This window comes from Amblyraja radiata, chromosome 33 (assembly GCF_010909765.2).
Source record: "Amblyraja radiata isolate CabotCenter1 chromosome 33, sAmbRad1.1.pri, whole genome shotgun sequence".
Lineage (NCBI taxonomy): Eukaryota > Metazoa > Chordata > Chondrichthyes > Rajiformes > Rajidae > Amblyraja > Amblyraja radiata.
In genome coordinates, this window is record NC_045988.1 from 16,745,233 (window position 1) to 16,764,602 (window position 19,370).

General features: G+C 43.9%; 1 protein-coding gene across 4 annotated transcripts in view; it reads right to left on the reverse strand.

The window, feature by feature from the left end:
* LOC116991390 (opioid-binding protein/cell adhesion molecule homolog) overlaps positions 1 to 19,370 on the reverse strand; it is a 1,877,101-nt gene that overhangs the window by 834,519 nt on the left and 1,023,212 nt on the right. For all 4 annotated transcript variants that reach the window (XM_033049999.1, XM_033050001.1, XM_033050000.1 and 1 more), the window contains exon 2: positions 7,909 to 7,993. In XM_033049999.1, coding sequence (XP_032905890.1) covers positions 7,909 to 7,993 — 85 coding nt within the window. The remainder of the gene's footprint in view (positions 1 to 7,908; positions 7,994 to 19,370) is intronic.

Below are 19,370 nucleotides of genomic sequence, written 5' to 3' on the forward strand. Positions count from 1 at the left end.
AGTGCCGGATGGAAGTTGGTGGTGAAGTGGATGAAGTCAGTCAGTTGTGTGTGGGTGCAGGAGGTGGCACCAAAGCAGTCGTCAATGTAGCGGAGGTAGAGGTCGGGGATGGGGCCCTGGTACGCATTGAACAAGGATTGTTCAACGTACCCGACAAAGAGGCAGGCGTAGCTGGGGCCCATGCGTGTGCCCATAGCTACGCCTTGTGTTTGGAGGAAATGGGAGGAGTCAAATGTAAAGTTATTGAGGGTGAGGACCAACTCCGCTAAGCGGAGGAGAGTGTCAGTGGCTGGGTAAAGGTTGCTCCTCTGGTCGAGGAAGAACCGGAGGGCTTTGAGGCCATCCTGGTGGGGGATGGAGGTGTAGAGTGACCGGACATCCATGGTGAAGATGAGGGGGTGAGGGCCCAGAGAGTGGAATGCGTGGAGGCGGCGGAGAGTGTCTGAGGTGTCTAGAACATAGGTGGGGAGGGATTTGACCAAGGGGGATAGGATGGTGTCAAGGTATGTGGAGATGAGTTCGGTGGGGCACGAACACGCAGAGACAATGGGTCTGCCGGGAGAGCCGGGTTTGTGGATTTTAGGGAGAAGGTAAAAACGGGCCGTGCGGGGCTGGGGAACGATGAGTTTGGAGGCTTGGTCAGGTAGGGCGTGGGAATTGATGAAGTCGGTGATGGTGCTAGAAATGGTGGCCTGGTGCTCGTCAGTGGGGTCATGGTCCAAGGGTAAGTAGGAGGAGGTGTCCGAGAGTTGGCGCGTGGCCTCAGCTTTGTAGAGATCGACGCGCCAGACTACCACGGCACCTCCCTTGTCGGCTGGTTTGATGACCCAGTCTGGGTTTTTGCGGAGAGATTCGATGGCAGTGCGTTCAGAGGGGGAAAGATTGGAGTGAGACAGGGGAGTGGAGAAGTTGAGGCGGTTGACGTCGCGGCAGCAGTTCTGAATGAAGAGTTCCAGAGCCGGGACTTTCTGAGGGGGGTTCCACGAGGAGGGGGTGCGTTGGAGACGGGAAAAGGGGTCATCATTAGGGGGCGAGGACTCCTTCCCATGGAGGTGCGCTGTGAGGCGGAGACGACGGTAGAAGCTCTCCAAGTCATGGTGGGCGCGGAACTCATTGAGATGGGGACGGAGGGGGACAAAGGTGAGACCTCTGCTGAGGACAGACCGTTGGGTGGGGGAGAGGGGGAGGTCGGGGGGGATGGTGAACACCCGGCAGGGGTGGGAGTTGGGGCCAGAGGAAGGCAGGTGGGTAGATAGAATGTAATTGGGGACAATCAGACTGGTCAGAGAACCTGGAAGGAGAAGGTATGGAGAGACAGGGAAAGCAAGGGTTACTTGAGGTTAGAGAAGTCAATATTGATACTACTGCCCAAGCTGAATATGAGCTGTTGTTGCTCCAATTAGTGCTGGGCCTCACTCCAACTATGGAGGAGGCCCAGGACAGAAAGGTCAGTGTGGGAATGGGAGGGGGAATTAAATTGTTTAGCAACCGAGAGATCAGGTATGATTATGCGGACTGAGTGGAGGTGTTCAGTGAAACGATCGCCAAGCCTGCGCTTGGTCTCGCTGATATATTGGAGTCCACACCTGGGATAGTAGATGTTGGAGGTGCAAGCGAACCTCTGCCTCACTTGAAAAGACTGTCGGGGTCCTTGGACAGAGTCAAGGGAGGAAGTATAGGGAAAGATGTTGCATCTCCTGCAGTTGCTGGGGAAAGTACCTGGGAGTGGGTGGCTTGGGTAAGAAGGGACAAAATCCTGAAGCTCCTTCCGAAAGTGATAACGCTAGATCACTTCTCTTAATTTGTAAAAGGCTTCTCGTAATATTTGGGAAGAAAAGTTTTAAATTACTCACAGGTGTTCAACATTAAAGTCAATTATCAAATTAAATCTAGTGAACAAATCTAATAGACAACTCAAAATGCATAGTAGACAAAAGTGCTGGAGAAACTCAGTGGGTGCAGCAGCATCTATGGAGCGAAGGAAATAGGCAACATTTCGGGCCGAAACCCTTCTTCAGATTGCATAGATCTTCAAATGCATTCTTCAAAATGCATAGGTTTGTTTTAAAAGGGCTCAAAAATAAAGGATCTTTAACAATACTACAATTTTACATTCATGTTCGCCATGAAGATTGACATCTTTCAGCATAATGTAACATTATTTAACAAGTTTGGGATGACTGTAGGCTGTTGCTGGCTGGGAATATTATTTCATGCAAGAAACATATTTTTGATTTTCACAAATAAACGACATTGACTCTCTGAGGAGCGAAATCTGTTGGTGTTCCTACATTGTCTCTGCATTCAACACAAGTACATATTACCTGTACCAATCTCCCATAAAATATCTTTAATCCCTTATATATAAATCACAATACAAAAATAAAAGGGCAATAAAATTAGTCTTCCAAAAATGATGGGAAATAATGTGATTTGCTTGAAATCTTGTCGTGAGCCAGAAAAATAAATCAAGAAACTGCTGCAGAAAAATAACAGCAATTTCATTGCACTGCCTGTGATTTGATGATATTTTGTTATCCATTAAAATGACAGACCATTACGTCCTTCTCACATGCCACACTTTGTTTCCCCAATGTTGGCAGTAAAACAGTCAATCTCAGTTGTTGCAAACTTTGTGTTGTTACGTATGTGTGCTGATTTTTGCTTGCTTTGCAAAATGTTCATGCCAATATTAATGGTACTGCTTCCTATCATTTATTACATATCATAGAATTAAGTTGCTTGCAAGTCTCTTAAAAAGTAAACCCTCGTTATAATAGATCATGGGAGGGGGAGAAATAATGGCTGTTATTGCCAATTGTATGCTACAACAGAGTAGGGTATTATCATTATGTAAGTGGTAGAACTGCAGTTGCTTAAAAGGACACAAAGTGCTGGAGCATATCTGGAGAATATTGATTGGTGGCGTTTCTAGTCGAGACCCGGGGGAGAGGGAAGAATCGGCGGAGTCAATTATCATGGCCCGCGGGCGGCCGAGTGCAGGTAAGGGTCGGTGGTGGTGGCAGAAGGACTGACCTGGAAGCAGTGCAAACCAGAGTGGCGTGGGAGAAGCCAGATCTGTAAGCGGCTGGGGAGGTGGCCCAAGCCCGAGCTGGTGTCGCCAGCCCAGACTAGAAGCGGCTAGGGAGGCTGCAAAATGGGGGCGGCATTGGCAGCCGTCCGCTCTAACTGACATCTGTTCTAACGAGGTCCATTAAAAAGAGGGTTTACTGCAATTTGTTTGAACAGATTAAAAGCTCACAACTTACACAGTATACATGTGCCAGGTAATGCAAAAACATTAGTGCCATTTGTTTCCATTCAACGGATGGAAGACAGAGTAAATATATCATTGAAGTGAGGTTCATGGTTTGAGACAGTTTTTTTTATTACATTGATCAGAGGATATGGGTACAGGAAACATCAGCATTTAATGCTCATCCCCAACGGACATCATGGTTCTCTAAAACATTTCAGAGCACAATTGCATCAACTACATGTCTATGGATCTGGAGTCACTTGCAGCCCAAGGACAATGGATTCAATACCCACACAGAAGTTATTAAAGCTGGTGGGTGCTTATAACAATCTGTGAGCTTCATGGTTACCATTACCACTAACCACTTATTATATATTACATTACATAATTAAAAACATTCCCTCTGGAGAATTTCTCATAGCTCTGGCTAATGTTCAGTCTTCTTAGGCTGTTCATTAAAGCAACTTGGCTCTGCCTTACCATTGATTTGGTAGTTAGATTGAAACCTTGGAAAGTTAACAATGCTTCATATACTGTATTTAGAGAGACAGTGAAAGAAGAGACACAGCACAGAAATAGACTCTTCATTGTGTCCGTGCCGACCATCAAGTCTCCAATTTCACACTCACCCTACCCTAATGCAATTTATGGTCGCCACATTCCCATCAATCAACACCACACCTCCAAATCCAACCATTCATAGACACATAAGGGTTAATTCACAGAGGGTCCATAGAGGCCAATTTACCTGGCAACCCACATATTATTGGAAGGGTGGAGGGACCCAATGCACCAACATAAAATCCATCCAGTCATAGGAAGAACGTGAAAACTCAACACAGACAGAACCAAAGGTCAGATAGAGTTTAGGGGCAGCAATTCTTCTGTCTGTACTACCCTCGATCTCACAATTTCATGTTCATCAATTGACATTTTACCAACTTCTATTGCATTTAATGAGAAACTCATTAAAATTGCCACAGTCCCCAGTTAATTAATCTTCAACTAAAACAGAAAATGCTAAAAAATACTCAGCAGGTCAGGCAACATCTGTGGAGGGAGAAACAATTTACACCTGGATCAGAAATTGTGCGCTGTTTACCTTCCACAGATGTTGTCTAATGTACTGTGCACTTCCAAGAGTGTTTTGTTTCAGATTTCAAACTTTTTCACATTTCCAGTTGCAAGATTTCAATTTGTATTTAGAATGTTTCCCAATGTACATCCATTAAACATTTGAATTTATAAATGGAAAATAACTAGGGTGGCACAGTAGTGCAGCGGTAGAGTTGCTGCCTTACAGCACTAGACACCCGGGTTCGATCCTGACAACGGGTGCTGTCTGTATGGAGCTTGTAGGCTAATTGGCTAGGTAAAGTTGTAAATTGTCCCTCATGTGTGTAGGACAGCTCATGTGTGTAGGACGGTGCAGACTCTGTGGGCCAAAGGGACCGTTTCCACGCTGTATCTCTAAACTAAACTCATGGCTATAATATGGCTTGAGCAAAGTTATAGCTTATCTTTGCAAAATATATTACAATGATATATCTCAAATCACTGAAATAAACAAAAACAGCTACTTGTTATTAACTCCACAAAATGTTTTATAGATTTTGTCCATCAATGTAAAATTGACATTATATTTTTGTATTAACTATCATTTTGAATATTCATAAAATATTTCTTATCCACAGGGATAGTGCATTGATGTTTTAACCGTCATACTGAAATTTCTTCATTCTGGGCACACAAAACTGCAACAATATTCGAGCATTCTGCTGAAGGTCGTGTATTCTGATGGTTCATCTCAGGTGAGCTGCACCCGACAACTAAAGACTGAGTTCAATTTTAGATTGATTGTAACTTTGTGGAAGAACTGGGTTTGCAAACAGCTGAAGATTGGCCAAACCTTTATCAGAACTGGTAAACTGACTTTGCATTCCAAGTGGAATAGTTATTGTTTTCTACCTAATTCAGGCAGGAAAGCCATGGAGCCATGAAAGGAAAGGAATAAACCTTATGGGGTGTGTTTGAATTGTGACTCTTGCTTGAATGGACATCTTTGTGCAGTCTACCCACGTAATTCGCCAATGATGCAGCTTCATGCTCACCCAGCTCCAAATATAATTTCAGCAAAATAAATGGAGTGGAGGAATTAATCTGTGATTCCTCATATGGAGCCTGCTCAGGAATTCATGAAAGTTTCCTGACTGAGGTAGATATGCTGAAACAACAAGCTCCACCTCAGGACTCAAACACTTAGCAAAAATCACACTAGACAATTGGTATTCATGCAACATCATTTTTAAGCTTACAGTCCTGCAAACTATGAGGTATAATGCAGTCAATAAAATATGACTCGGCAGCTTAATGTCACCAATGGAAACAACCATAAAGGAAATCTCCCATTGCTCACAGTGTGGTTGGGCTGTGGTTAATGGGCAAACTTTTTGAAGCAAGTTAAATCTGAAGGCTTTTTGGATGCCCATAGTGTATCATTACTAATGCTTGTAGAAATCCCATTGTATATTCATCTTACCGATCAACAACAAGGCTCTATCATACATGCACACATAGAGCTCAGGTATCTCCATTCAAAAGCAAACAGTGACACTCTTCTCTGACTTGCATTTGGAGGCCAATTGGAGGCCGTCAGTGGATATTTTTAAGGCAGAGAGATAGATTCTTGATTAGTACAGGTGTCAGAAGTCATGGGTAGAAGACAGGAGAATGGGGTTAGGAGAGAGAGAGATAGGTCAGCCATTACTGAATGGCCTCATTCTGCTCCTATCACTTATGATCACATATGACAATTATTGCATGGACATTTTTTCAACATTTGTGTGCTATCAACATCCTATGATTGCGTGATCTGGGAGCAGTTAAATTCACATATTGCTGGAAATTGATTGCAATTCCTAAGCAAGCAAAACAATTGAAGTTAGAATGATGATCAAACACAAAACTGTAATTCCCATCTTAAATATTTTCTTCTGGTTTGATACCATTAAAAAATCAACCATTTGCTGCTTATTGTTGAGTTTGTCACTGATGTAATGTTCGTGACGTTTTCCCCAATGAAATCAATGTTCTTCTGAAGTAAAATAAATGCATTCAGAGCTGTCAAACAGCTTTATATTAATCCCTATGAACCTATTTAAGATCTACAACAATTACATTATTGGAGTACTTTTTTTTCTCTTTAAAAACCAAAAAACAAAATAATTTTCATGCCTAGAAGTCCCCAATGATCAATAAATACTAGTGGCATTATAATTACAAATATTATACAGCTGTAATTTCAAAGGTAAATTAAATGCCAATGGTCCACTAGATTCAGATTTATAGGAATACAAATTCCACGTTTGGCACAGTGTATAACCTTTTTAGTGACTATTGAAAATAAAATGACTTAAAATTAAGCTTCAAATCTTTTGTCCTCGATTATAGAGCCAATATCCTGTAAATCAATGCAACATTAACATTAACATTACATGCTGTCACCAGTACAGGAAGCATCGCATAACTTTAAGAATAATAATATTCCTGATATGCTATCATCGGAATGGTACCCCTCTGTCAATATGGCTCTGTTCTGAGAAGGATTGCATTAATAAAATCAATAACAGTGAACAGAGGGAGTGCTCTACACTAAGGCAACATAGCGCAAACAATGTGCACAAATTGGCCTATTGATATTAGTCGCACAGAGATGAATTTCCCAGCGTTTTCTCTAACTACAACATCAAGGACCGCAGCTTTTAGTAAATATCTCAACGATTGACCGGCTCTCTCTGGCGAAGAATACATTGCACTCATAACGTTTTTGGATTAAAACTGAAAAAAACATTAGAACAGTGCAACAGTACCTAACACATAGTAAAATAAAACCCACAACCATCATTTCCCCCGTTCACAAGCAACTCGTTATTCCTTAAATATGACCCCCCTCTCTGCCTTCGCCCCTGTTACCCCTCCACTCCTGTTCAGCGGTTCAAAACTTGCCGGCAGTTCTATTTTTTTTATTTTACCTCACCTCGCCTAATGTCAACCTCTCCAGAAACTTAAGAAGCCCCATATATGCATCAACCCAGTTGCTAATATAGGCGGCAGACAGCACTTTGGGCATTGTCCAAAAATATGGGAAAAGTGGAAAATAAATCAGCAGTTCTCAACTGGGGAAGATTTACACACACACCGCGCGGTTCTGGATAACTAACTAATATCATTAACATCAAAAGAAAACAGCGGCCATCGTAGTCAGGAGCTGAAAGATAAAGTGAGCAAAATCGCAGTTTTGTCTTGTATATAAACAGGGCAGGCGATGTTCCGGAGCCGCTTCTCATAAAATCCCAGCAATATCCAAGACTGCAGTCGAATTCCTAGGGAAGAGATAGCTATGCAACGTGCGGATAATCCCTTCCTTACAGGCAGAGATTTACCAGTACATCCGACCACTGATATTAATCCAGCAATGAGACCAGATCACACACAGAAAATACATAAAGATACTCCGCTTAGGAGACGAGGCGCAGAATAAGCAAGCAATAATAGGCGACAGTGACTAGGTGTACAACTTTTCATGCAATTACATTGAATTCAAGGTTCCCAGTGCATGGAAATGCAAAGGGCTGGAGTTGTTCTCTTACCTGAGTACGGCGTTGTCGCCCTGCCTCACCGTCACGTTGTCCATTGCTTTGGGGATGTTACTGTCACTGCGGCCGACCGGCTCCCCTGCAGGCACAAGGAAAAGTAACCTGAGCGCTAGTAACATCAGCCACCTGCCGGGGTAAAAGCCCGTCAGCAGCGAGCCGGGGACAGGTCCCGTCGTGGCCGGGGAGATCAGCAAACACAGCCGCATCGCCAGTCCGATTCGAGCAGAGCTGAGCCGAGCGTCCAACCGCAAGCACACAAGAAGTCGAATACCAAAAAAAAACCCCAACACTTCCACAAACGGCAACCTGGTGCAGGCACTAAAAAAAAAAAACTCCAAGCGACCAAAAAACAGGGGATTAAAAAAATATCCAACAATATAGATCTGTTCCAGAAAAAACCACCCCGGAAAATAGATTCAGGCTGTGTGTATCCAAACTGTGCACAAGTGCTGGCTTCGCTTCGCCTCTTAGATCGCAAGAGAAAAAAAAGTCGAGGTTTTTGAAAAGGATTCTCCTCTTGAAGAGAGGGGGGGGGCTGCTGGAAATGCAATGCAGTCCGAGCCAAAAAAACTGTGTTCAGAGAGGGAGAGAGATGACAAGAGGCAGTTGGACGCCGCTGCCTTCCTTCTCAGTTACTGCCTGAGCAGCGTTACCAAGTCCTTCCCATTCCAGCATCGTCACTTGGCAGCCGCCTCCCTCAATGACCAGCGCACTGGAGTTACACTGGTGTGGACAGCAGGTAACCCCTTCGTTCCGCCTCACCATTCACCCCCCTGCCACAACCGGGTGGCAATTAACCCCTGTCTTCTGAGTTTAGCAAAATGTTGTTGTTTTTTTAAACACCCTTTCCATTCACAGCCTAAATACAACCATCGGCACAGTCAGCCCTCCAGTAGCGTGAGAGTTACACAGAACCAGCAGTGATTAAAACACAAATCTCTCAGTCCCAGATATCCTATTACGACGGGCAGCGGTGAAGTCCTTTCGCATCATGCATTTGTTCTCAATGCCCGGCGCCTGCTGATAGCGGTCTCTTCTGTCCGTCTGACACTCTATCACTCTTTCTCTCTCTCACACACACAGTCTCTGTCTCTCTCGCTACCTCTCTACACTGCAGCTTTCAGTTCGCGATTGAATCCATTTTAAACCATGAGGGGGTCACCACCAGAGTCAGCAGTGGCATTTAACCCTTGCTTCGTCATGTCTTGCCAAGATGTTTCACATGCTTGATGGACAAGTTAACTCCAGTACCACCACCCCACCACCACAAATTATCACACTTGTCGATAATACCTGTATCCATCAGCTGAAGTTTGTGGCACTTTTACTTGTAACCTTTCCGAGCTGAACAGTACGAGAGTCATTGATTTAAACTGCTTGCCTTACCGATGTAGTCAGCTTCATGATAGACAACATCGACAGCGAATATGTCTGAACGATACTTATTTTACAGCGGGTTGTATTACTGAAGAAAATAATGTTGCGATTGAGTTGAACTGAGGTAAGTAACCCCTAGTTCAAAGTCCTCACTAGGTTTGTGTAGTGCAACTGCAACTGCAACTGCAACCACGATTGACAGAAAGAGCTGGAGTAACTCAGCGGGACAGGCAGCATCTCTGGAGAGAAGGAATGGGTGACGATCTCGACCCGAAACCATTCCTTCTCTCCAGAGATGCTGCCTGTCCCGCTGAGTTAATCCAGCTCTTTGTGTCGTACACAAGGAAGTGCAGATGCTGGTTTACAACGAAGATAGACACAAAATGATGGAGTGTTCTCCTCTAATGATGGAGTGTTCTCCCCCCCCCCCCAAAAAAAAAAACTCCCCACGCCCAATGCAATAACAAATTCTGCTGGGATTTTGGTCGTTCCTTCTCGATAACTTTTTTTTGTCAAATATCTGTCGTGTAAACCTTAGCACCCTATAGATGATTGGAATATCAATGAACACACCTGCCATAGCCACTACTTATAAATATGTTCGAAACACTATAAATAAAGTCCCATGATGGCTTTAACATTTTATGAGTCACCTTTCCTTGCAAATTCCAATGATTCCAATCAGGCAGAAACTGAAGTTTAGAGAAGGTAAAGAGAGAAAAAAGAATCAAATATGCTTCATTTTGAAGATGGCAGTTATTTTTGTCTGTGACAAACTATTGGAAAATTATATACCATACTTTCCCACTTATCAATCAAAGATGTGTAATATTTTGGGCATTACTTATTTTAAATCTAGAAAACGATTTATTTTGAATTACTTGACTGTCGTCATTAATTCAAAATAAATTATTCTACAGTCTGAAGGATCCCAACCCAAAACATTGCCTTTCCATGTTCTTTAAAAATGTTGCCTCACCTGCTGAGTTACTCTAGAACTTTGTGTCACTTTGACGCAAGCTACATTTAAAAATACTTGGTCCATACCAATTACACAAGTTCAAAGTATTTGATGGTTCAGAGGAATACAAAATGCAGACTCTGACCCTCTAATACAGCCAAGTGGGATGCTCTTAGTAATGATCATAAGATCATAAGAGATAGGAGTAGAATTAGGCCATTCAGCCCATCAAATCTATTCAGCCATTGCTGATCTATCTCTCCCTGCCTTCTCCCCATACTCTTGACACCGTAATGCTTATTGAAGTAAAACCAGTGCAGTGCTGACTACGTTTCCACATTCACTCCACTAAAACGGCACAACGTTCAACATACTAAAGCACTGATCTTATAATGCAGAGCGTGAATGTTTGGACAATCTTGCTTGCGCACTTAAGTCATTTATTCTTCAGAGACAGAATCATATTCTTGTTACTAGCAGGCAGCATGCATGCGTAGCACTCTCTCCTGGATGTGAGTGTGTGATTCCAGCTTGCCAGTATAAATCATCCATTGCCAGCAGAAAATTGATTCTGTAGTGAAGAAGCTATAACAGCAAACTTCACTAGTATTGGAGATATAGGGTTCCAATGTAAACTTCCTGCATTTTACCTAACTTAATTATTAACTTTAATGGCATAACAATTTTTTTTTGTCACAAATCTCAACTAAATAGCAAAGTTAATTAAGACTGCAAAGACCTGTCTTTAATTTCCTTCATTATAGCTCTATACTCCTGAACACAAAATAAGGAATTACAGGTATCTTTAACTTTATGTGGAAGTCTTAGAAACATAGAAACATAGAATATAGGTGCAGGAGTAAGCCATTCGGCCCTTCGAGCCTGCACCGCCATTCAATATGATCATGGCTGATCATCCAACTCAGTATCCCATACCTGCCTTCTCTCCATACCCCCGATCCCTTTAGCCACAAGGGCCACATCTAACTCCCTCTTAAATATAGCCAATGAACTGGCCTCAACTACCTTCTGTGGCAGAGAATTCCACAGAAGTGCAGAGATTGAATGTAAATAAGTGACAAAGTGGAAATAAGATTCAGATTCAGATTCAGATTCAGATTCAATTTTAATTGTCATTGTCAGTGTACAGTACAGAGACAACGAAATGCATTTAGCATCTCCCTGGAAGAGCGACATAGCAAATGATTTAAATAAATAATAATAAGTGATAATAAGTGTCCGGGGGGGGGGGGGGTGATTGGCAGTCACCGAGGTACGTTGTTGAGTAGAGTGACAGCCGCCGGGAAGAAGCTGTTCCTGGACCTGCTGGTTCGGCAACGGAGAGACCTGTAGCGCCTCCCGGATGGTAGGAGGGTAAACAGTCCATGGTTGGGGTGAGAGCAGTCCTTGGCGATGCTGAGCGCCCTCCGCAGATAACGCTTGCTTTGGACAGACTCAATGGAGGGGAGCGAGGAACCGGTGATGCGTTGGGCAATTTTCACCACCCTCTGCAATGCCTTCCGGTCGGAGACAGAGCAGTTGCCATACCATACTGTGATGCAGTTGGTAAGGATGCTCTCGATGGTGCAGCGGTAGAAGTTCACCAGGATCTGAGGAGACAGATGGACCTTCTTCAGTCTCCTCAGGAAGAAGAGACGCTGGTGAGCCTTCTTGATCAGAGTTGAGGTATTGTGGGTCCAAGAGAGGTCATCGGAGATGTTGACTCCCAGGAACCTGAAGCTAGAAACACGTTCCACCTCCGTCCCGTTAATGTGGATGGGGGTGTGCGTGCCGCCCCTGGACTTCCTGAAGTCTACAATGAGCTCCTTGGTCTTCTTGGAGTTAAGGGCCAGGTTGTTGTCAGCGCACCATGCTGCTAAGTGCTGGACCTCCTCCCTGTAGGCCGACTCATCGTTGTTGCTGATGAGGCCAATCACCGTTGTATCATCTGCATACTTGATGATGGTGTTAGTACCATGTACAGGTGTGCAGTCATAGGTGAAGAGGGAGTAGAGGAGGGGGCTCAGCACACAGCCCTGTGGAACGCCGGTGTTCAGGGTGAGGGTTGAAGAGGTGTGCTTGTCTAACCTAACAGACTGGGGTCTGTTGGTTAGAAAGTCCAGTATCCAGTTGCAGAGGGAGGGGTCGATGCCCAGGTTACCGAGTTTGGTGATCAGTTTTGATGGTATAATGGTGTTGAATGCTGAGCTGTAATCGATGAACAGCATTCTTACGTAAGTGTCTCTGTTGTCGAGGTGGGAGAGGGCGGAGTGAAGTGCCGTTGAGATGGCATCCTCCGTACTCCTGTTCTTGCGGTAGGCAAACTGATAGGGATCCAGTGTGGGGGGTAGGCAGCTTTTGAGGTGTGCCAGGACCAGCCTCTCGAAGCACTTGGTGATGATGGGGGTAAGTGCAACTGGGCGGAAGTCGTTGAGGCTTGCCGCAGTGGAGTGTTTTGGCACTGGCACGATGGAGGTGGATTTAAGGCACGTGGGGACAACTGCTTGGGCAAGTGACAGGTTGAAGATGTCAGTCCAGACGTCTGTCAGCTGCGCAGCACAGGCCCTGAGCACGCGCCCGGGGATGCCGTCAGGGCCAGCAGCTTTACGTGCATTAGTCCTACTCAGTGCCACGAATACGTCGTAGGGGGTGAGTGTGAGGGGTTGGTGATCGGCAGGTAGCACAGCCTTGATGGCTGTCTCTAGATTGTCCCTGTCGCAGCGGCCATAGAAGTGGTTAAGCTCCTCAAGGAAGGAGGCGTCGCTGGATGTGGGGGTGGTGTTGGAGGGTAATGCACTCTCTTCCCTATTTGGTTTCTTTTTGCATTCCATATTGACCATAATTAAGAATAAATGGAGCCTGTGAACATATAGACATTCAATGATTTTGCTTACATGCCTTTGACATGGGAGAACAACTATATTAACATGGGGCCAATGCATCAAGTCTAACCTTAAGCTGGAGTGGATACCTCAGTCAAAATTAACACAAACTCACACTTTTTTAAATATTCATAGTATAAACGTACTTTAACTCTTATTGTGACCTTTATTTCCATTGAAACTCGACACTGCATAGAACTCTGCAAGTAACAAGTGCTTTCAATTAATAATTAAGATGTGAAAATATAATTATGATTATGCTTGTGTAGAATGCTTAGAAATAAAACTGCATTAAACTTTTCCACAATGTCGCTTAGAGATTTAACCTTTTAATTTTCTTTTATTCTCCTTTTAAATGAATCACTTTATATTTCTCCCCTACAATCACCAGATAAGGTGAGTGCTAAGAATAATGTTCAGTGGGTCAAAGTGAGTCACTCAACCATTAATTTTAACAGTATCAATAACTACTCATAACCTTCTGAATAGTAACATGAACTGGAATAGCACAGATACAAGAGCAGACATATGATAACAAAGACAAATGTGTTGCAAATAGGCCAATACATTGCTGCTTGAATTGTTAAATAACACTTCCATTTTTGATTTTGTTGACATGCACTTCAGGGAGTCAGTGTTATCTTGATATCAACTTGCTATCTTTACATAATCATCTTCCTAATCTATCACATCAAATTATCTCTCTATAGTGAAGACACAGACATGATTAAAGGCACAATAATAGTGCTAAAGGGCAAGCCGTGGGAAAATCTCCCGGTATTCAATTAAAGTTGATGCTGGAAGGATTACCGAGAGTAGGCGTAGACTTTTTGTTATCAAGATTGGTGGTAAGTGGTTGCAGGTGACTGCAAAATCTGGACTATTATCTTTGCTAGCCTTCCAAATGTCTCAGTGATTCTCTGTGTTTCATCTGCAAATAGTTAACAGAACTAATGCTGAGAAATGTGTCCTTGATCAGTGGAGCTAAATGCCTTGCTCCCATATAAAATTTAATTATAGTCATCATGAACATATTGCATGTTCAGCACCATCAGTTGAGGTCCAAATCCTGCCCTCGCTTTCTTTTGTAAATAAACAGTAGAGAATAGCCTCCAAATTGCTTTACCACATTTTAATGGCTTGCAGACACATCATCTCTCACTCTGGAGACAGAAGGAACTGCGGTTGCTGGAATCGAGAGCGGGCCTGAAAAAGGGACCTGAAACATAGTTTCTCCATTCCCTCCACAGATGCTACCTGACCCGCTCAGTTACGTTGTGTTTTATCTGTCACTCTAAGAATATTCTTCCAAGTTCAAAAACAGTACAATCATCAAAGAGCACACAAACAAACCATTCATCCCACTATATCCATGCTGACCAGAGGGCACCCGTTCATATTAGTTCCATGTTCCAGCACATGGTGCATAGCGTTCAATGTTTAGTTAATGTAAGTGTTCATCTCGACACTCCTTAAAAGCCGGCAATGCTTCCACCACTCTCTCCAGAATTGCTTATTGGTACTCACCAATCTCTGGGTATGAAAGCTCTCCCTCAGATCCCCTCTAAATCTTTCCCTTTTATGCTAAATCTATGTCCTCTCATAAGGAGAAAAGTTTCCCGCAGCCTACCATATATATACTCCTCTTACATTTATATACCTCAGTCATGTAGCTCTTAACCATCTCATCTCCAGGGTAAACTGACCTTAGGCTTTCTAATCTCTCCTTACAGCTGAAATGCTCTGCCCCTGACAACTCTTCCCCTACACTATCGTATCATTCCTACATTGTGGTGACCAAAACTACCTGCAGTGCTCCAGCTGAAATCTGACCAATATTGTGTCAGGTTAGAACATAACCTCTTCATTCTTGTATTCAATGTCCTGTCTAATGAAGCTCAGTTTCACTTATCCAATTGAAACCACATTATCTACTTGCACTGTCACTTTTAGATTCCATCTTTTAGATTCCATCCTTCATTTATCAGCTTTTCAACTGCAGGAATCATGTCAGCACGATTAGTTGTCCCAGCTCAACATCATTCCACATTCTCCTCCACTCTCGTCACACCAGGGATAATTTACAGAGGCCAATTAACCTACAAACCCAGTCTGTGTGTGGGGATGTGGGAGGAAATCAGAGCACCCGGAGGAAATCCACACCGTATAGGGAGAACGTGCAAACTCCATACAGACTGCACCCAAGCTCAGGATTGAATCTGGGTCTCTAGCGCTGTGTGAGGCAGCAGCTCTACCAGCTACGCCACTGTGCGACTTGAACAGATTCTTCAATACTGACGGGGGGGATGGAGTGAGTGCACACAGAGATATGGAACAGACTCAGCTGGCTATAAAGATTGTCCCCACTGGGGACATGTTCATTTTTGCAAGGTCATTACTGATACTACTCAGACCACTGCCTGGTGATCCTGACTGGAAGTTGCACGTAAACTCTCTCCAAGGACCGGACTGCAGATGATAACTATCTGCAGCTTAGTGAGCCCTATCACCAAGGCCACAAGGCCCCCTGTGTCTGCTCTGCCTTCCTGTGTGCTGAAGGAAAAGTGAGTGAAATCCTTGAATATAAGGTTTGAGCACCTCCTAATGCCGTAGAGAGCAGCCGAGAGATATGGCAGAAACCATGAGTAACAGCCTTGATTGGGAAGCTGATAGTGACCTTGACCTGTCTGGAATTATCCTTTGACTAGGAATCTGACAAGGCCCTTGACTTTAACTTCCATGGGCAAAGCAGACCAGGCACAGATCTCACTGACAACTGCCTGAATGCCTGTCTTCCAAACAGTTTTATTTAACAGAGTGAGTAACATAATTGTTTTTCAGGCTTTTGAGGTTGAATATTTTGCTGGTGACATCGGCATTGTCCTATTGCAAGTTTATTTGCTGGGGCTTTATGCTGGTAAACAAAATGTGCCAGTTCAAATAAAAACCCTGTTGATAAGTTGAGGTTGAATTTCCAGATGAATACGTGGACATCCTGAAATTTGTACCAATTTATTTAACGGCACAGCTATGTATTTATTTTGGAATTATGCAAAGCAATTCCCAGGCCAGTGAGTTTACTCCAGATTTTGGAACATAATTTAGTCTAATTCCCCACGGCAATCAGGCATTGTCAGAACTGGACTGTTCGCAGTCCCAGTATGGATAAAATATCCCAGGATCTCACGAAGGAAGGAGGCCATTTGGCCTGTCGAGTCCATACCAGCTCTACAAGTTAGCCTCAACCAGCTACCAACTCTCCATAGCCTAACAAACGCTTTTCTTTCAGCACGGGTGGCACAGCAGTATAATCGCTGCCTTACAGCATTTACTGCACCAGAGACTTGAGTTTGATACCGACTATGGGCACTGTCAGTACGGAAGTTTTTCTCCGAGAACTTCGGATTCCTCCCACACTCAAAAGACATACAGGTTTGTAGGTTAATTGGCTAAAGTAGCTAAATCGCTAGTTGGCTCAATTTTGAATGTTGTGATTGATTCCTACTTCAGAACTCAAGAACCTAAAGAAAAGTTATTTCCTTTGTCACAAGAACCAAAGATGACAAGAGTGTTGGAAGGAACTGCAGATGCTGGTTCAAACCAAAGATAGACACAAAATGCTGGATGGAATAACTCCACGGGACAGACAGCATCTCTAGAGATAAGGAATGGGTGACAAGAAGTTGGACAAGGCTCAGTGGTTGATTGAACTGCGGAGGGGTGAAGGATGATGGAAGAACGGAGCAAATTTGGGGACAGGCCAGTTTCCATGATGTATCTTTCAATCAATTCAATCAATCAGTCATGAAATATTGAACACCCATTCATGGTGCCAAAGAATCACATCGGTACACAAGAGAATCTGGTCCATTTCAAGTGCCAAAGCTTTCATCACTGATAGCCTCACGCAACCAATTCCACAGAACAAATGGAAAAATCCATCTTTGCCAGTTCTTCCTAGTTGATTACAAGCAAATATTATTAACAATTCATGATAATGCACTATATGCATTCCCAACATAGTGTTAGACAAATATAACATGATTGTTCTATCATCTCTTGGACAGCTAATATATGCCTCTTGGTCACTATCCAACACAGACCCTCTGTTCTGCGACCTTGCCTCTCCAGTTCTTACTGCCCGAGTACAGATAAGGGAAGCCTAGATAGTCTGTTTTGTCCCTGAAACCAGAAACAGAAATGGAATATGGTCAATTCCCACAATATCTGGATAGTGCCCCATTTTGGAACATAATCGACTCCTGTCCTCCATTTTGTAACATGTTTGCTTAAGCATGACTACTTTTCAAACAGTTGTGATGCTGCTCTCACTTTGTTCACCTCTAACAGTTGTGGCTTCAAGGACAGAGCACCTCGTCAATGACTACACCGACACTCGCAGTAGGGTGAGTTCACGTGATATGGTTTATTTATAGTGAATGACGATTGTGAGGAGTAGTTCCGGGTCCACGTGGGAGCGCAGTAACTTGTCGTCTGTAGGCAAGTGAGGAAGCGCTGGTGATGTCGGGCTCGTACCAGCAGCTCACCCTTGCCTCAAGAGCAGGTATGAGCGATCTCAGGCTTCTCCTGGCAGTTCATTCTTGGCCTCGAGGAGGAGGTGCTGGCTGTCTTGGGTTTGTCCTGGCAGTTCAGTCTGGGTCTCGAGGAGGCAGCACCCACAGTCTTGCACTTGTCTTGGGCTCACTCTTTGCTCTCCATGTGGGGGGCAGGCGCATGCCACATCATCTGCGGCCAGGTGAGGAGGCACTGGCAGTCCAGGGCTTGGCCCAGAGCTCAGCCTTGCTCCAAGCCTGAGAAAGAACACACCAAGAAGGGAGGCACTCTATTCTTCCTTCCCTTCCTCCTTCCTCTTCCTTTCCCTCCCTCCCTTCCTTCCTCTCTCTTACTTCCTTCCTCTTCCTTACGTCCTCTTCCATCTTCTCTCCCAGCTGAAACTGCCTTGGTTTTTAAGCAGCAGGGGTGCAGGTGGGCCAATGCAATAGTAGTCGATTGGCTGCAGCTGTTGCTCCTCTGGCTGTGGCCTCGGCACTGTCCACAACTCTGTCCATGGACCCAGTGTTTTCCTGCAGTCAGGCACTGTCCACAGTACTGGTCTTAAACTCCTCCTGGACTGTCTGCCATTAACAGGGATTAGAGTGGCACATGGGAGAGGAGGCATTGTCACACAGTGTGTTGTGAGATCTTGCATTGCAATGACTTCTGTATTACCCAAATCATAATCGTCTCTTCATTTCAATGTCGGTGTTCCTATGTGACGAGTTTTGAGCCCTGCTTTTTTACAGCTATCTAAGATATTTGAATTCTATTGTGCAATGTATGAAAGCAATCACGCTTTGTTTTGATAGGCTATGAATTGAGAAGAACCCTCATTTGAAGTTCAAAGCACGGATCAATGTTTCTGTGGGATTTTGCACATTCTGTGGGATTTTCTGTGGGATTTTGCACATTCTGAAACATGGATTGGTATTAATTTAGTCTGATGCCCCAATATATTGTAAGGCAAACAGGCATTCTCAGAGCTGGTTGGTTTGATGACATCCTAGTTCCATTGTGGATAGTAGCAGCATGGAAAGAGGCCATTGTCTGGTCCAGACCAGCTACATGTATAAGTATGTGTAGGAAGGAACTGCAGATGCTGGTTTACACTGAAGATAGACACAAAATGCTGGAGTAACGCAGCAGGACAGGCAACATCTCTGGATAGAAGGAATGGGTGATGTTATGATTGGCAAAAGAACCATAGGTGACAAGAGGATAAAGAAATCCACAGCTTGTGCATAGTATCTGGAGACAGAATCAACCACAACATTCAAAATGGAGGTGATGAGAAATCTGAAAGAAAATATTTTGTAGCGCTCTGGCGAGCTGGCAGCAAAGTAAGGGCAACGAGTTAACTTGTACATCGAAGATAGACACAAAATGCTGGAGTAACTCAGCAGCATTGGCAGCTATGGGCAGAAGGAATCAGTGACATTTTGGGTCGAGACCTGTCTCTATGGACACACTGTGTATTTCTTTTTCCTCTTGTCACCAATGGTTCTTTTGCCAATCATTTTTATTCTCTTACAAGACCCGATTCTTGATCCACCTACCTCCCAAAACTATTTATTTCTATCACCATGGGAACAATTTCTTTCAGTGTAGGTCCTGCATGATTTTAAATATCTTTATCAAATCTCGTTCCTTCCCTTTCTATTCCAAGGAGAGCACCCTAA